The sequence below is a fragment of the Maniola jurtina genome, chromosome Z, assembly GCF_905333055.1.
Source record: "Maniola jurtina chromosome Z, ilManJurt1.1, whole genome shotgun sequence".
Taxonomy (NCBI): Eukaryota; Metazoa; Arthropoda; class Insecta; order Lepidoptera; family Nymphalidae; genus Maniola; species Maniola jurtina.
The window spans coordinates 4,842,619-4,861,967 of NC_060058.1; the positions used below are offsets into that span (position 1 = coordinate 4,842,619).

The 19,349-nt window shown below is 36.3% G+C and overlaps 1 protein-coding gene and 1 long non-coding RNA gene across 2 annotated transcripts in view; one reads left to right on the forward strand and one right to left on the reverse strand.

Annotated features, from left to right (window-relative positions):
- The window catches only part of LOC123880230 (probable cationic amino acid transporter), a 98,604-nt gene that overhangs the window by 58,178 nt on the left and 21,077 nt on the right, over window positions 1-19,349 (reverse strand). Inside the window, exons 2-3 of the mRNA XM_045928229.1 lie at window positions 7,317-7,458; window positions 2,006-2,159 (exon numbers count right to left, since the gene is read on the reverse strand). Of these exons, the coding sequence (XP_045784185.1) occupies window positions 2,006-2,159; window positions 7,317-7,454 (292 nt within the window). The 5' untranslated portion in view covers window positions 7,455-7,458. The remainder of the gene's footprint in view (window positions 1-2,005; window positions 2,160-7,316; window positions 7,459-19,349) is intronic.
- On the forward strand, window positions 683-19,020 carry LOC123880232. Its single transcript, XR_006799190.1, has 3 exons — window positions 683-695; window positions 1,552-1,553; window positions 18,955-19,020. It is a non-coding gene; the product is annotated as an uncharacterized LOC123880232 (long non-coding RNA).

Sequence of the window (19,349 nt, forward strand, 5' to 3'; positions counted from 1 at the left end):
TTGCAGGTGGTCCCATATAAATTTGGTGAAGATCTGATGAATATCTTCGGTAATGGAGAACAGAACTCCTCAATGTATAAGAGCAAATTGCTCGCGATCAGTGTAAAAGCTTAGTTAACATGCATAGCATGTACAGCGGGGCCACTAAAAATTGCGAAATAAAAAAATTTCAAAAGAAATATAAAACCGACTTCAAAAACCACAATTTTTTACTTTTTTGTGTTTGTGGTTTTTGAAGTCGGTTTTATTTTTCTTTCTTTATCTTTCCTTGCCAATAGCATCTACAGGACGCGACAGGTTGAGATGGCAATCGGGGTATGAGGCCCGCACACCAAATATACATATACCGCATACAAATATTTTCGCAAATAAAATAAATTATACTGCTTTATTCTTCCATTTTGAAACTAAAAGAATAAATTGAGAGTAAGCTCCTTTACATTCACGAATCATTGCTCTTTAAAGCTAACATTGCTCTAGCGTCTGGAGTGAACTGAAGACTAAAAGGTTAAGTACATATTATATTTTTAAACCTGTTTGTAATAAAAACAAAGTTTGCTTAGTTTTGCTTTCCTAAAAATTAAATGTCCAGTCTGCAGCGTTATGCGGGCAACCGGAGTAAAGATAACGCTGGTAATTAGTAATTTTATGTATTGTTATCCCGGGTAAAATATGGTCTGTGAGTATTATGTTCCGTTTTAAATTAATATTTGTTTTAGGTAATTGTTCATTTTTTGACAAAAAAAAAATAACTTTTTAAGGTGTTTCGTAGAATATTTCACAACTTCATTTGATATTCATTAAACCGATGAATGAATACAAATACCTACACTAGCCTATACCCGTGACTTACGCACGCTACACAGATTTCAGACCCTGTTTTACCCCCATTGGGTTGAATTTCCAAAAAAAATGTTAGTGGATGTCTACGTCATAATATCTTTCTTTTGATAAATCAGTCAATTAGTCAGTCAGTCACCGCACCGTTTCATTTTATAATTTAGTAAAATAAAATATCCGCGATTTTTTTTAATTCACTATAGGTAAGCGCTTGACCACAATCACACCTGATGGAAAGTGATGATGTGGTCTAAGATGGGACGCGTTTACCTAGAAGGTGCCTATTCACTCTTGTTTTAAAGATACCCGGATTCTAATTGGTAGGAAACGCTGATTTACCTCGTATACTAAGATTAAAGTTATTGGATTCCCAGAGATAAAGCTATTTGCGAGTTTTTTTTATCCCCGTGGTCATTTTAAGACAAAAATAATATGAGTGAGGATTAAAACTCAAGCGTGCAACTGGAACGCGTCTAAGACTTTATTTGGCTTATTTCGAGAAGAGGGTGGTTGGTAAGTATGACAGAAATCTTTTCAAGGAGTAAAGGCAGCTGAACACGTAGCTATAAATGTGACAAGCCTTTAGCAGCAAGCATTTAGCAATTTGAGAGATAAATTATTTTTACGTTAATATTATAACATAATAGCAAAAGTAGCAGTGGTTGTCTGCGACTTATTTTATATCGCCTATGCAAGTGTCCAACTAGTGAGGCGTCTTCCCGCTGCCCTTTTTAATGCAAGGTCGCTATACAATCACTTTGGGACCTTAACGTCTATAGATTTTTCGAACTATGTGTCCTGTCCATTCTCATCTCACACACTCTTCTCACACTTGAAGTGTCGTCAACTTTGCAACCCGCCGAGTTATGTGAGTTACTCTGGTTCTTGTACGGATCTCCTCATTTCTGATTGAAGTATGTAGTAAGTAATATAATATAATTGTTCCATGTTAATTGTGTGAATGTGCATGTAGTGTTTGCTTTAAAATGATTTTATATACAACGTCATGTAATTTAACTTTATTTAATTTAAGATCATTTTTGTAAAAATCGCTAGCGAACCTTATTAATAAAAATAAAATAAAAAATAAAATAAAATAAGTATGCAGTAAGCTGAAGTTGAGTTATCAAAATTCTCCGTAGTCCGCACTCCGTGTTAGTCTTACCTGAGAATATACTCGCTAGTGCTGCTATGATAAAGCTCAACGCCACTCCGGGGCCGGCAAACTTGCGGGCGACCATCCCCGCCACCAAATACATTCCAGTGCCAACACACGATCCAACTCCCAGCGAAATCAAATCCAGCGTAGAAAGGCACCGCTGTGAAGTAAAGGTTCGGGTTTTCATTTTATCACAACTTCGACAGATGATATTAGACAATTTTTTATAACGTGTCCACAATTATAGCAGTGAGTCAAATATTCAACTTAGCTGAAACTACTTTATAGGAGACTAGAGGATGCCCGCGACTTCGTCCGCGTGGATTTAGGTTTTTACAGATCCCGTGGGAACTGTTTGATTTTCCGGGATAAACAGTTGCCTATGTCAATTACAGAGACGCAAGCTACCTCGGTACCAAATTTCATACAAATCGGTTAAGCGGATGGGTTTTTGGGAATCCCGTGGGAACTCTTTGATTTTTCGGGATAAAAAGTAGTCCCCGGGATATAAGCTAACCCTGTACCAAATTTCGTCAGAATCGGTTAAACTGTTGGACTGTCAAAAGGTAGCAGACAGACAGACACACTTTCTCATTTATAATATTAGTATGGATCCGTAGGTATGATTATCCAAATTAATCCATACTAATTTTATAAATTCGAATGTGTGTCTGTCTGTCTGTTTGCTAAATTTTCACGGCCCAAAAGTTTAACCGATTTTGAAGAAAGTTGTTACAGAGTTAACTTACATCCCATTAACATAGGCAAATTTTATCGCGGAAAAGCAAAGAGTTTCCACGGGGTTTTAAAAAAACCTAAATCCACACGAACGAAGTAGCGGGCATCATTTAGTAATATTATAAATGCAAAAGTGTGGTCTGTTAATCTGGTTTTCAAGGTACTTCGGTTTAACTGATTTTAAGATACAGAGATAGCTTGCAACAAGGAGACAAACAGTAAAATTCGTTTAGTAGGTTTTGCGTGAAGGAGTTACAAACATCCATACATCCATCCATACATACAAACTTTCTCGTTTATAATATTAGTATATGTACTTGTAATGTCTATCATACGAAAGATGCTGTAAGAAAATGATTAAGAAACCATTTTCTGGGTAAGTATGAGTTTCAACGACAGATGCATGCTCGTAACGTGCGGCTGACATGACTCAAGAAGGCTCTTCGGTCAAAGAAGCTATTACTCGTACCTTGTTGAGATTTTCTTATATTCCATTTATATTTCCACTAATTTAAAACTTTTTTTCTTCTAAAATTTATATGGGTATTTTACTTTCATTATATTTACTTTTATACATGGCATACAATTCAATAATAGTCATTATCAATACGTACCTACCTTAATATTACTACCAAAATACATGTAATACATGTATGATAACTAAGTTAAGTAAAATTTTCACCAGAAATGATGTTTTTAATTGTCAGTATTTTATATTTAGAATCCCTTAAGAATTGCCATTTAATTAGTTTTGGACCAAAAGCACACATTCTTCGTTAAAATTATATTTAGCTTCTAGTTCGGAATTACAAAGTTCTAGAAAGCAGCTCTGGAATGTTCTATTCTAAGTTCATTTTGAAGCTCGCAGTATCACAAAGCATAACGTTTTTATGTACCTAGGTAATATAATTAAATATAAAAGTTCAAAGCCCAACCAAACGACCGCTTTAACTGCAGTAGCAGTCACACATATTGATTCTGTACTTATTCTACATAATAATAAGTTTACTCGACAAATGTATAGTCATTATGATCATGATCAACCCAACACCGGCCCATTAATGAACACAAGTCTCTTTTCAGAATGATAAGGGCTCAGGTCCATCACGCTGACCAAACTTCAATCACCTTTAAGAACATTATGGAGAAGTGGGAGAACTATAAGGCATGCAGGTTTCCTCACGATGTTTCGTGAAGTCCTCGGAATCGAACTCGCGGCCTCCCGAATAGGATGCTATCGCAACCTACTAGGCTATCGTGGCTCTTAATTGTTATAATATCAATATGACATTGAATTAATTATAGGGATACTAAAAGAAAAAAATCGCTTTAAGAAAATGAGTGTGTTGAATCTCGTGGAATAAAGACTATGATAAAATCTTGTGTTTTTAAATTAAGATAACAGAGGCCCTATAGTAACTTTCAAGTTATCTACCTACGTCACAAGTGTGTTAGGGTAAACTTATGCATACTAGTAATAATGCATTATAAATCGGAAAGTGTGTCTGTCTGTCAAATGGTTAAAAATTATTAACATTCGTTGGCTGATCCTGCTTTCGGTAAAAAAAAATCATCTTCATTGATGGGACTTAATGTTTGGTTGAGTGGACAAACAAAATTGCCGACTATATTAACAAAAAAGAAATGAAAACTGTAGCGAAACAGTTTGCACAGGTTGTTTTATTACACTTCCAAGCGCTCTTAATGAAAACCCCTTTATAAAGGCCGCCCTCATGTTAAAATTTATCGGAAAGTTTCAACTGTACCTCTCCAAAAACTGTGGAGTGAAAAAATATATGAAAAAATATTATCTTGTTATGCTAGTTTATTTTATTGTAATATTTTCAATATAAATAAAGTTATTGTTGGATGAAAAGCAGTCCAATAGATATATTATGTAAGAGGCTTTAGTTGTCTCATGGTAACGACAATGACTGCAGTGAGGAGTTGTGAAGCTCTGAATAAAGCTTGTGTAATCCCAAAGCCTTTTACAATGTAGGATTTAACTGTCGAGGTTTTAAGGTGATAGCTCACGTTTCAACTCGGTATGTGATCGTCACCGTATTGCGTTTCGCCTCGCCGTCAACCAGGCGTCAACCTTATCTGAAAGCGGATCAGCAGCTCCGGTACGGCCGTAGCTAGGGGAGAGCACTGTGGGGCAATGCCCTACCTTGAAGTCAAAATGCCCTACCTTAAAAATACCGGAAACTAAGATAAATTATTACCCCACCCAAAAATTAATAATTACCTCACCCTCACTCAGACGTGGATGACTACATCCAAATCTGGAAGTTCAACCATCTTGTTCGCTTGTTCTATATCATTGAGGATTTAGTAGTTCTTAGAATTGGATCCATGCTCATGCTCTGTCACAGATATTATTTGTCTACGAATAGGTAGCAATTGAATGTACATCACTGACCAAGAGGTCAATGATGTACATGGTGATGGTGATTGATTTAGGGGGCCGTGCTTCGGGGACAGATCAATTATGATTTTACTTTCGCCCTACCTGTAACCAATACTGCCCTACCTCAAATTCGACTCTAGCTACAGCCCTGGCTCCGGTACGTCAACTCGGCTACAGCTAGACGATGACGCTACGCTTACAGCTCGCCGACCGCACACAGGCAAGCTTGGACGAAGAGACGTATGGAGAGATGTAATCGTGGGAAAGATGAGTCGTAAAGGTGTTTGAGCTACAAGTTAACCACGCACCACGTTCGTGAGCTTGTCCCGAAGTGAAGCGATTACAGTAAGATTCCGATTAGAGAGCGTTGCAATAAGGAGTTTCATACAAAGAATACTGGACGGCTCGAGTTGATACGGTGACGATCCCTTTCCGAGTTAATATGTGTGTTATGACCTTTAAGCTTTTAATATACATATTATGATTTACAAGAAGCAGTACAAGTGTGTGTGTGTGTGTGTGTGTGTGTGTGAGTGTGTGTGTGTGTGTGTGTGTGTGTGAGTGCGCGCGCGCGCGCGTGTGTGTGTATGTGTGTTTGTACATATTGTGTCCTAATACAAATCACTATCTATAATAGCTCTGATTGATTTCTACGTGGCATCGCACCGGAACGCTAGATCGCATAGCGGCACAGCTTTGCCAGTTGGGTGGTAACTAGCCAAGGCCGAAAGCTCCCACCAGACATTTATTTTGGTTTATTCTTATTGTTATTTCCCAGTTTCCTCGATGCTTTAATAAAACTGATTCCATTTCATGTGCATTTTTATTCGCCGTTATTGGTTTTTATTTGATTTTCATCGCAAACGTAAATGCAGGATATTGGCTGTTTTGCGAGCGGTCGTTCGCAAATTGCTCAACTCAGAGACAAGTTGCGAACGTCTAGTTTCTTTTTAACCCCCATTCCAAAAAGAGAGGTGTAATAAGTTTGACGTGTGTATCTGTGTGTTTGTGGCATCATAGCTCCTAAACAAATAAACAAATTTTGATTTAGTATTTTGTTTGAAAGGTAATAATTTGATCGGGAGCGTTCTTAGCCATCTTCAAAAAAAATCTGTTCAGCTGTTTGAAGATTATCAGTTATTTTCTAGTTTTCTTATTAGACCAGTTCAACCACAAAACATAATATTAGTCCAGACAAATTCTAATTTGAACAAATTCTAATAAGGCAACACACTGGCATGGTATAATTAAAATAATTAACTGTAATTATGTAATAACTTATTCTTCATTCTCGTTTTCAGAACATTGCCTTCCTTGTCATATTTTAGTATCTTTGATATAAAAGTATCACGATGTTACAAACTAGACTATGATTGATGAAGATACGCCTGTGTCATTGTTAGAACTTTGAAATGAAATGTTGAGATATTATGTTAGTAATGGTCTGTGACTAATTAGATTTCGCACAATATGGCATTTGCCTACATTTTATTCTTGAAATATTGTTTCGGGTGATAACGTTTTTACCCCCCCAAACGTTTTCAAAATTAGACAATTTTGATCTCATCAGATTAAGTTCACGTATGTTTTAATTTTACAGTATTTTAGTTTAGTTACATAATAAAAATATACATAGTCAAGAAAAATTTTAAGTCAAAAATATAGATATTTAGACGCTAGTAACTTTTAAACATAAGCAATATTTCTTTAAAATTAAAACGTACGAGCATAGTTCTTTATTATGTCTACAACATTTCTAAAAATAATGAAAATTGGACTACATTTACGGGGATGAAAACGTTATCGCTTTTTGTATGGATATTTACAACTAATACATCCAGCACTAAATAGGTCGTTAAAAGTTGAATGAAAGCTATCGACAGTTTACTGTAATTATATCGTTTGGATCTCACGAATTTCGGACTCAATTTTAGTAGAGTTTTAGGCGTTTTGTTTGGAAATTAGTTATAGTTCGTATTTGGTGATCGATATCATGAATTGTTGACTCCATTTCAGTACATTTAGGCCACTTTGCTTGAAAATGAGTTCAGATCTGTCAAGATCTGTATCTGAATGTATCGGGATTAAAGGAAAAAAAGTATTTTGATCACAAGTATAACTATACTGTTTTATTTGCCAGCTTCTTATTATAATAAGTGAGATACTCACGGAGAGTCGTGTTCGAGTTGGTACAGTAATATCCGGGCCTTCGATGTCGCGAGGGTCACGAGTTCTTATAAGTTTGGTGAAGACATTGTGGCTGTCTCGACGCACTGCCGCCCAGTCTATAGAGCGAAGACGCTGCATCGTCCTGTTAACAACAGAAAATTTCTTAAATATGGCTGCAATAAAAATGATCCCATAACAAAGACACATCACAAATTTTTAATTTACACAAAAAAAATGCTTAGACGGAATTAAATTCCTAATACGTTTATGCAGTTTCAAAAATTTTAATCGAATGATCTAAAATATTCATAAAATTACAATAATTGGTGAAATATTGTGAATCGTGGAATTAAGAATCAGCTTAGCTGATTGTGGTAAGCGTGAGCGTAATATGTCATGCGGCGTGATATTATGACGTTTCGTAATTTTTAGCGTAAGTAAATTTTGTTATATATTTTAAAAACAAAACAAACTTTTATAGCATTGTTGAATAAACAAAAAATAATTAAAACTTTTCCTGCCATGGCACTTAAATTTTTTATGGTAATTAAAAGGTTGGTAAATCAAACAAAAAATAAAGATACGAGAGAAATCTTGGTCGCGGTAAATCTTCTGAGGGTCGCGCAAGACACAATACGACATCCTACGCAGTTTATCGCACTCTCCGCCAAAAAGAACTACAATAGCCTATCTACTTTGCAAGTTAGTCACGTGACCTGCCAGAACCCAAAAAGACTTGAGTTGATAGTAGAGTTACACCAAAATCTACTTCTGAGTGTCCATTAAGTATTATATATTCATATGTATATTCCGCTTAATTTTCCGGTCCTTGTCAGAACTTAATAGTGTAACAATTGGTTAGCGAATCGGATATATTGTTATAACGGCCCTTTTGGTGCGGAAAATGTAATTATGGTGCAGTTGCGGCTTACCAACAGCCTACGCATGTGCTACGTATATGCTACGCGGCTACAATGCTACGATAGTGACATATTTATGTTGGCGCCGCGCCGTACTGTGAAAATAATTATTTTTTCATCACACTAAGGGCCTATTTCACAAACGCCAGATAAACTTTATCTAACTTTTATTTGACATTTTTACAGATTTCCAATACAAAAACTGTCATAACGTTAAATTTATTCGTTAGATAAAGTTATCTGGCGGTTGTGAAATAGCACCCAAGTTCGTTGAGTGAGATAAAATAATTCAAATGAAAATGTAAGCTACATTAAAATAAAAATTGACAAAAATTCTGAAATACGTATTCCCTCATTTTTAACTGAAAGCACAAATACCAACTTTCAATATGACAATTCAATATGAAATCTCACCATGCCATATCATGCGGTACCAACACGTTTCTGAACACACGTAGTGACAAAAGGCCCTTACATGAAACTGAGTCGATCAGCATTAAAAAGATTTTCGTCAATTTCAGTTATTTTTATGCACAACTCATGCTTGACCAAAAAATTGATGTGCCAAAATTATTTTCATAAAAAAGGCATAAAGGTTCATATGGCAGCTTTCTTGTACCTCCGATGATTTTGGATTTCCCCAAACTATCCCAGTTTAAAAAACATACTGTATATAATATTATTAATTAAATGCAGAATACGATGCATGAAATATAAGTTTTATATTGTAATATTTAGAAAAAAAAAATGAGAGCTATAATTGAAATAAAGTATATGAATAATATAAAATGCAGAATTCACAGCGTTCAAAATTCAAAACACTTTTTTCAACTGAGTGCATTACTGAGTGAGCAATATTGACTTTTCACTGCTTTTATGTGGCTAGTTAGTTGAAAAAAAAATCAAATGTATTAAGTACTATACATTAATAATAATTATAGTTATTATAAATTAGATGATGTCCACAACTTTGTACTCGTAAAATTAAATTTTTTGTAAATCCCTTGGAAACTCTTCGATTTTTTGTGGTAAAAATTAACTTATATCCGTTTCCGGGATGCAAGTTTCTCTGTGATGAATAAGATGAGACTCGCAACTTCATCGGCACACATTTGCGTTCCTTTTTAAATCATGTGAGAATTCTTTGATTATCTGAGGTAAAAATTGCTTTTTTTCTTCCTCGGGATGTAAGCTATTACTGTACCTTTCATAAATAATAAATCGATGAAGCCATGAAAAGCTGGTAGATAGTCAAATAGATACACTTTTGCTCTTATAATGTTAGCATGGATAGAAAGCGTGATGTATGTGTATTAACTAATACTATTTTCATAATCCGATAATGATTCCATGCCGATTTTTTTCCTACTAATATAGGCGACTTTCCCCTATGATGCTCAAAAATTGATTGTTATAAAAACCATTTTATAATTGACTAGCACTTGGAATATTTTTTTGTTGAATTATGCAACTTTATGTTCACTAAGCGACATTAGGATTCTAGTTATAGTGTAAGTGCAAAAAACCAACTTTGCACGAAAGTTGTCTATAGATTCTAAAGACTAACTTTAATTTTTTTTCTTTTATTTCGTTACGTACATGGCCTAAAAAAAAGCAACCGTAAAAAAGAAACGTACATTAACAAAAAAATATATATTCAAACAACAATGACTCTAAATATTAAAATGTGATGAACTAATAAAATTGCTAATAACTTATTTATGCAAAGTTCAATCAACTTATCATGAAATGTTGCATATAGGTCATATATATTTATACTTGGAATTAATTTCCCTCGATTTAGCTTAAATTTCCATGAAGAGACTGAGTTACGACATCGTGCATAATCATCGTGACAATTACTTGAAAGAGAATTTAATATGGTAACCCTATATTAAATTCTCTTTCGCTTGATAGCTTTTATTTTCTATAATAATATTATGTTGATAGCTTCTCTCTCTAGAAATATCAAGCTTGAATAGCTATTTCAACAAACTATAAAGCATTTGCTGGAATTTTTGTAAGTAAATAAGTGTGTATATTGTACACTTTATGTTAACTTTTAGTAATTTATTACAATTTATTAAAAAACCGAACCGTGCGTCGTACAAAATATAACACTATGTACTTTTATTTGTTTTTATTTGCATGGCGGCACTTAACTAGCTATTTCCCGCAACATGTGACTAATCACATGGATTTAGGTTTTATTAGGATCGTTGGGATTTCTGATATCCGAGAATTTTGTACGGGAGCAGGTGTAAGGCAATAGTGCCTGTGCATTAGATGAGATGTACCTACAACCTTTCAGGTGAAATGATTGGTTTAGTGGATTATATTTTTGTATCACCTAGTCATAAAAAAGGAACCAAAAGCTTAATTTGCTATCCACTGAAACAGAAAATCGTATGGCGCAACATGCGATATGAACGGCTCGCCCTCCCAATGGTCAACATACAGGAAAAGCCAGCCACCAAGCAAGCAAGATCCCCGAAAACATACTCGACGCACGTTTTGCACAGACACTCCAGGGTATCCTCAAGAAATGTAGACATTGCGTAATTACGAAATTTGGTTCCTTGTAAGTAACGCCCGCTTCTATACAACATAATAGCTATAAGTTTAAGTTATGGAAGAAACCGGCCCGTTGCTCGTTAATATTATACGTGCGTATCAGCGCTGGCAGGCTCGTAATATATTATCATACCAACGAGTTGCCTTACATTAGAGTCCCCAGGATTACCTCAAACTGGCTAGTGTGTACAGTCAGCAACAAAGCTATTTGCACCCATCTATAGTCGCTTGTACTGGCGGGTGTAAACCTAGTTTCGTTGTAAAAGTGCGGTCAATCGTGCTTTTTATCGTGCAGTAAATTGCAGATGTTCAGGAGGTCGCGGTTCAATCCCACATCTCTATCTTTTCGGACTTAAACCTTCTCATTTTGAGAGGTGATCCATGCTCAAGTGAGATGGGTTGATTATGATGATAATGAAATTGTCAATAGTATGTCCGGTCTATCCACTTTCAATTCTGGTATAATCACTTTCGGGGCCTTAAGTGGGAATTCGTTTGCGAAATATGAGGACCGCGGTTTGACTCCAGTTTTTTGGATTCTTAAGGTAACAAAGATGTATAGTTTATTATTGTTGCCTAGTTTTGTGGTCCTTAAAAGTTTCATCAAATTTTGTATCGATTTTTTTTCTAAGCCTATCGGGTCAGATACCTAACAAAAGAGCTTTATAAGCTGAGTCGGAAAACATACCATACCTATCATAGATTTCAGTCATTATTTACCAAGGATGCTCCAGAAAGGCTCCAGATAGGAAATTTTTGAATTTTTTCCAAAACATACACCCAGTGACTCTTGAATGGAAGCGATTTTGAAATTATTCAAATTCAAGGGATGCTCCATTTTGTTAGCAAAAATAAATATTAATTTTTGTTTCTTCTATCACTATTGTATTTCATTTTGTTATCATATTTGTGGGGCGATTGTGATGCCTACATACAGCTACGAGTATGCGTCATGCCATATGGCATGACGCATACTCGTAGCTTGCTCCTCCTAATATAATTCAACTCGGTGACCATGAACGTTGTACGAAGGGGTGTGTTCAGAGCTTGTCAGTGTTGAATGCAAGCCAAGCAACAGTTTTATATTACATATGCTATACATCATAGTATAAACATGATGTTATACTCATTTGGATGGAATGGGATATTTGCGACAAGTTGCGAAACTCATGCGGCAATGTGTAAGGAATATATTTTGGAGGACTTAAAAAGCTAGACTGGAGACCCCAGAAAACACAAGGTTTGGCAGACACTCTTATGGGTAGACCGATGATATTAAAGTTGCAGACACATCCATTGCTTGACGAAGATGAATCCATTTTCTCTCGAAGTATTCGTAAAGATTATCGTAGTAGGAATTTCCTAAAGATAATAATGTGGTGGGTTCTGATCCTTACACATACAAACTGACACAGGGTTCTCTCCGTCACTCGTTTCCACTCGTTTCATACAATCGTAGTTCCAATTTCATTTGAATATTAGGCAAGCAAAATCCATGAAATTTGCAGACATATTCTAGAAACTAATATCTGTGTCTGTGGTGTTTTAGATTTTTCTAAAAATATGTAGTTTTAAAATTACAGGGGCTCCAAGATTTGTATGAAAATTTTAAGACCGCGTAACTTTGAAACCGAATATTTTAACAGAAATCTGGAAAACCACAGACATAGATATTATTAGTTTCTAGACTATGCCTGCAAAATTTCATGGACTTAGGTTGCTTAATATTCAAATGAAATTGGAACTACGATTGTATGAAACGAGTGGAAACGAGTGACGGAGAGAGGTTTTGAATGCTATTTTCACTTTATCCTCTATTGTCAGAGGTGTCATGTGAATGGTAAAGTACCGACCCGGTACTAAATATGAGACATCTACATCTTTAGAAATGGAATATAATTAGTAGCTTCAGCTTTGTATAGCGTTGACTGTCTTCTTTAGATTCAACGACTGAGACAACGCTCTATACTGAGCCGAAGCTGGCGAGATTCCCAAAGCTCAACGTGATATTTACTGCCGGGTATTTGTAACTGGTAATAACTGGCACATGCTTTACGATGCAGGAAGAAAACGAAAAGAAAATTCCCCATTTTCCGATTTAGTACTGTGCTCACCCAGTATAATTGACTGATATACGGACTGGCGCACAGGTCATAGAGGCATAAAAGTACTGCTTACCCTAGTGCTTTTTAATCACACTAATATTATAAAGGAGAAAGTTTGTATGTGTGTGTGTGTGTGTGTGTGTGTGTGTGTGTGTGTGTGTGCGTGTGTGTGTGTGTGTGTATGTTTGTTACTCCTTCACGCAAAAACTACTGGACGGATTGGGCTGAAATTTAGAATGGAGATAGATTATACCCTGCATTAGCACATAGGTTACTTTTTATCCCGGAAAATCAAAGAGTTCCCACGGGAATTTTAAAAAACCTACATCCACGCGAACGAAGTCGCGGGTATCAGCTAGTGTAGAATAACTAGTGCTTTTTAATGTAGAATAACCTATCTACCTAAAAATGCCTACCCAAGCACGAAATCAGTGCACGCCACTTTGTCATAGGTCACACCGCTAGACTTCTCTCCAACGGAACGGATTAATATGGGACATAAATTACCTATAGTATATATAGATAGTATATATAGATAGCTAGTTTTGGTTTTGCGCCCACAAAACAGTAATTTAACCGATGATTGATGCAAACACCCAGTGGTTTGACACCCACGAACCATAATGGTGATAAGTAATGAGAGACCATAATGTATTGGTTATAATGAACACTTGTTAGGTCTGATCTGATTTTGTAAAATAGCGCATATATTTAGCGTGACAAGGTTTGTTTTGCTACTTCTCTAGTAACTTTATTTAGTGAAGGACACAAGCTCGTTTCAATTGTGCAAATAATGCCGTGTAAAATGGTGCCAAACAATGTAGGTATGTAAAAATATTGTTTTACATTGACTTGACATGTTCGAGAAGTAAAAATAATATACATAACCTGAAAAATTAGTTTGGGTAGTTGCTTAAACTAATAACTAACAAATTATTAAGTGATGGCAATAAAGTTTTGTTTCTGATTAAAATACATACTTAATTCTGTGACACACAGACAGACACCGGTTCGGATTCCATAGATATTTATTAAGTTTTTCTTGTCAAGTATGGAACTTTAAAAAGTAACGAATAATTACGACTACAATTAGAAACTGTATACTTAGGTGTGTTTTAAAAACTCCTTTCACTTGTTTATTCAGCTTTAATTTACTTTTTTTCAAGAGCAACCGCCTGGCTTCGTGCCATTCTCGCATAAAAACCAACGAAACGTTTTAAATTATTACATGTAACAATAAATTTTAGGTATACCTCCAACTGTTATTTAAATTTAAAGTTTTAGGCTAGCTTACAGTCACAATAGGAAATTAGGAAGCGAGATCATGAGATATGCAGCCAAGTATCTATGCCACGTATGCGTATATACCTACCACTGCGGCTCTCTCCTCGACGGCTTCCGTGTAAGTCTTATCTCAAAAAAGAGATAGAGAAAGATAGAGATTTATGAGGTAAAAGTTTAGATGATAGAAAAGGAGGCATTGTTAAATTTTAGACCACAGTACTTCGCGAGCTGAATTGCACTTTATTGCCTCATACCAAAAGTAAATATTTATTTAAAAGTCTTCGTAAAAATAACAGAGTAAAATTGACCCAATCGTTTATACGTTTCTTAAATCCTATCAAAAATCGCACCAAAAACAAAATATGTACCCACCTAACACTGTGAGAGTGTAAACACACTTGTACAATTTCATGTGGCTCCGCGCAAACGGGCCGCCGAAGCTGAGCGACCACAGGCACTGGTGACTGGCGACAAGTTGGTTACCTTTTAACCCCGACCCAAAAAGAGGGGTACTATAAGTTTGACGTGTGTATCTGTGTATCTGTCTGTGGCATCGTAGCTCCTAAACTAATGAACCGATTTTAATTTAGTTTTTTTGTTTGAAAGGTGGCTTGATCGAGAGTGTTCTTAGCTATTAATCAAAGAAAATCGGTTCAGCTGTTTGAAAGTTATCAGCTCTTTTCTAGTTATTGTTATCTTCACTTGTCGGGGGTGTTATACATTTTTAATTTACACTTGTAATTGTTAGCTGTTATTGATTTTTAACACGTCGAGTGGCGTCCATTCGCTACTCAGTGTCCGTGACATACCACCGGTGGCGCTTGTCACTTATTATGAGAAGATATAGAACGCGCTTTGACTTTGAGACTTAAGACATTGTTAAAACGAGACAGCGTTATACCACTGGCATAAATTTGTCCCGTTTTAACTGAAAATTAAGTCTAATCAAAGTCAAAGTGCGCTCTATAGATTTCGCCTTAGTGTCCGCGACATGTCGGCGGCGACGGCCACTCGCTACTTACAGCAGGAGAGTGTTGCGAATTTTAGCGACCACCGACCACCAGTGGTGGCCACCAACCGTTAGTGGCGGCCACGGACCACTCGTGGCAGCCACTGGTCATCTCCACTTGCACGGTACCAAAGGACGTAGTGCGCGACAGCCGACGGTGGAAATGGTCGGTGGCCCGTTAGCGCCGAGCCTTAGGGTCGACCCAGTTTATTTGAACTTGTATCTGGGGTACAGGTCTACGGGTGTGGCGGCTAAGGAGTTAGCTATAAAATTGTGCTTTAAACTAAAGAGAATCACAGGAAAATATTTTTTATTATTTGAATTAGAGGTAGAAAAGGTGTCTGGAGAAAAACGATTGTGCGCTGTTACTTATGCCTCCCAGTAACCAAAGTTCATATTGTTAGCTACTCAGATTGTTGATCCGACGCTTAATTGGTTTTCAAGCACCATTACCACTACCATTACAAGCGCAAAAAGTTCTAAATGGAGTTTATTCAACTTTTCTTTAATACGAGACCCACCCCGGCGGCACTGTCGAAAGGATGATATTATAAGGCTGAGCTTTACTTGCTACTATGATGCCATATTACTAGCTAGCGTAGCTATAGTTACTATAGCTAGTGACCATAGTACGTAGCTAAAAAAGAAGCTCAATCTTCGCTACGGTAGCTTGACGCGTGAATGATAGATCATGGCGTTAGCAACTAATGTAGCTCAAATCTAGCTTCTCTATACTTAGTAGCTTGACGCGTGATAGGTCACGCGTTAGTGGCATTGGCTACTAATTGTGCATCTGTCTTCTTCAATAGACACTCTTTAGACACTCTAATGGGTATTTTTTAGTCTAAATAAGAATAAGAGCTTATTTACCTGGTAAAATATCGTGTTCGTTAACTTTTAACCATCAGTTATAAAAGCATAATTAAGATAAAACCAATTCAAAAATTGAAGCTAAATTAAATATAAAGATGTATAAATAGGTTGTGCATGTAGGTATAGGTTGGACAGTCGTTATTTTAAATTATTTCTTTCAAGTCGATATCATTAGTAACTAGTTAATAAAACAAACTGCCGTTTTTTTGTTTCTGCGACAGCAACCACACACTGTAGATACACAATCGTACGAATTTGTCTTCAATTTCTAGAACACTAATGTATGAGCTGTGCATATCTGGAGTTTTATAATATCTTGGTTCAAGGGACTGTTATCTATCACTCACGTAACCGTGCATTTACATAATCGCCCTCGCGTCCTGACGCGCTGAACCTGCTCGCCACTCCCTGTTAATGTCATCGTTGACAGTGCGTCAACTCAACAGCCACTCATGCATTATCTCGTCTCTGTGCAATGACTACGTGAGTGCGAAACGAGCACGCAGCTTGGAGATGAAGCTGCCTTGCGTGCCGTTTGGCGTTGTGGCGCTCTCCCCTTGTGCGGATGTGTGAACGCACCTATGGTTTAGCTATAAAGTGCAAGTGAAATGCATTAAAAGATTACCACGAGTCTCGCTGTTAGCCGTTTAAAATGCTGCAAAGAGCGATATGGCACACACATTTCATAACATTGAAATTCATGAGCGCGTCCGGATGCTACACAGCGTGCTGCTAAAATTGGAATGCTGTAAAGGGATTATTCTACTCCATTTACGATTTAGAAGTAAAAAAAATACATTTAACACCTTAGTTGTAAATTCCTGGCCTCATAATGTTTCTGATACGAAATGCTAAGGTGTGGAATGCCCTTTCGACGTCCGTGTTTCGTCCCATTTAACTTAAATACCTTCAAAACCAGATTGAATAGGTAAGCGCGCTCTAAATAAGTGTGGTCTAGGTTAAATTACGCCATTAGGCAATTGCTGGTAAACGCAAGTCTATCTTGTATTACATATAAATAAAACTGACTTCTCTCATTCTTCTTAAAATTTAGGAAACAGGCGCTGTAATTTTATAAACAAAGTTCCAGTAACTTTTGGAGCTTTCATAACGATCTTAAGTGAAATTAGGCCAATATATTATTTTAACCAATGTCTTCTATGTTTGATTTTATCCGAGAATTTAAAAAAGAATACCTTGCATATATTATGTCTTAACTAGCTGATGCCCGCGACCGTGGACATAGGTTTTTAAAAATCTCGTGGGAACTCATTGATTTTCCAGCATAAAAAGTAGCCTATGAGTTAAACAAGGGTATATTCTATCTCCATTCCAAATTTCAGCCAAGTACGTCGAGTAGTTTTTGTCTGAAAGAGTAACAAACATCCATCCATACATACTTACCTACATACAAACTTTCGCGTTTATAATATTAGTAGGATTACTGACTAATTACTAAAATAATTACCACACGTATTTATCACAGTGAATATTATTTATTTGTCCGACATGTTAACAAAAGACAGTTCATTTTACCGTGCTAAATAGAAACTCGTATCTCACTCCATTCATTCAACTAAACGGAAACTCTCTCTGTGAGTGCCCGAAGGGTAAAACATACCTGTTAGGCTGCTTTTCATATACGACCACGAGTAAAATGGGCACCTGTTGAGTAGACTAATGACATGTGATATTAATTTGTCTCTTTTTAACCCCCGACCCAAAAAGAGGGGTGTTATAAGTTTGATATGTGTATCTGTGTATCTGTCTGTGGCATCGTAGCTCTCCTAAAATAATGAACCGATTTTAATTTAGTTTTTTTTTGTTTGAAAGGTGGCTTGATCGATAGTGTTCTTAGCTATAATCCAAGAAAATCGGTTCAGCCGTTTGAAAGTTATTCTTTTCTAGTTACTGTAACCTTCACTTTTCGGGAGTGTTATAAATTTTTAATTTTCTCTTGTTGCTGAGTTGTTCAAAAGAAAATTTGAAAATTTATGTGAAGACATTCATCGCTCACGAGGCTCCATAGGATTCATGTGAATAAATTAGTTTAACTTTGATCTTGTTTGCTTGGAACAACTCAGTTTTTATGTGTCTTAATGATAATAATCTATAATATAAAAATGAATCGCAAAATGTGTTGGTAAGCGCATAACTCAACAACGCCTGGACCAATTTGGCCAAATCTTTTTTTAAAATGTTCGTTGAAGTTCAAGGATGGTTTTTACGGCGAGAAAAATTAGAATTATTGCTGGAAAAACCCTAAAAATAGCCCTTTTCTTTTTCCCATACAAATGATTTCTAACTAAAACGTAGTCAATTTGAGCTTTATTGCTATGGTATAAAGTTCATATTAAATTACAAGCACTCACTGTTGTCTAAGCAATGTAGGTGTGTTCCTAACGTCAACGGTTCTGTTCAGGAGAATTTTTTAAAATACGTAGGCACAAAAACTGCTACATTACAAATCTTTTTGACAGGACGAAGTCTGTCGGGTCAGCTAGTTAACTATAAAGGAACCAAAGGTTTTACTCATACTAATATTATAAATGCGAAAGTGTGTCTGTCTGTCTGTCTGCTACCTGTTCACGGCCCTGATTCTGACGAAAGGTACAGGGTTAGCTTATATATCCCGGGGATGGACATAGGCTGCTTTTTATCCCGGAAAATTAAAGAGTTCCCACGGGATTCCCAAATACCTACTCATCCGCTTAACCGATTTGTATGAAATTTGGTACCGAGGTAGCTTGCGTCCCTGTAATTGACATAGGCAATTTTTGATCCCGGAAAATCAAACAGTTCCCACGGGATCTTTAAAAACCTAAATCCTCGCGGACGAAGTCGCGGGCATCCTCTAGTTTGCTATGTTCTAGTAAACCAGACATCTGTATGGTGCATCATGCAGCATGCGATATGCACCGCCCGCCCTCCCACTGCTAAATATGCAGGAAAAGCCAGCCACCGAGCAAGCAATACGCACCACACATAGTGTTACAATCTAAAACTTATAACTATGGCTATATTACTTAGGTAAAAGCTTTAAAAATCTGGCGAGAAGAAAGTGCGATTGTTTATATCTCGGGAATCCTTTGTTCTTTTACGATTATGTTCTACTAAACATACATAAAAAATGCATTAAGTAGATGTCAACTATTTTCCAGCAGCTTGTAAGTAGGTCATAGGATCTGGTGTCGCCGATGTTTAGCAAAAGTAAAATAAAACTAAAAAAAAAAACGGTTCGGTAAGACAATAGCTCTAGCATCCAACG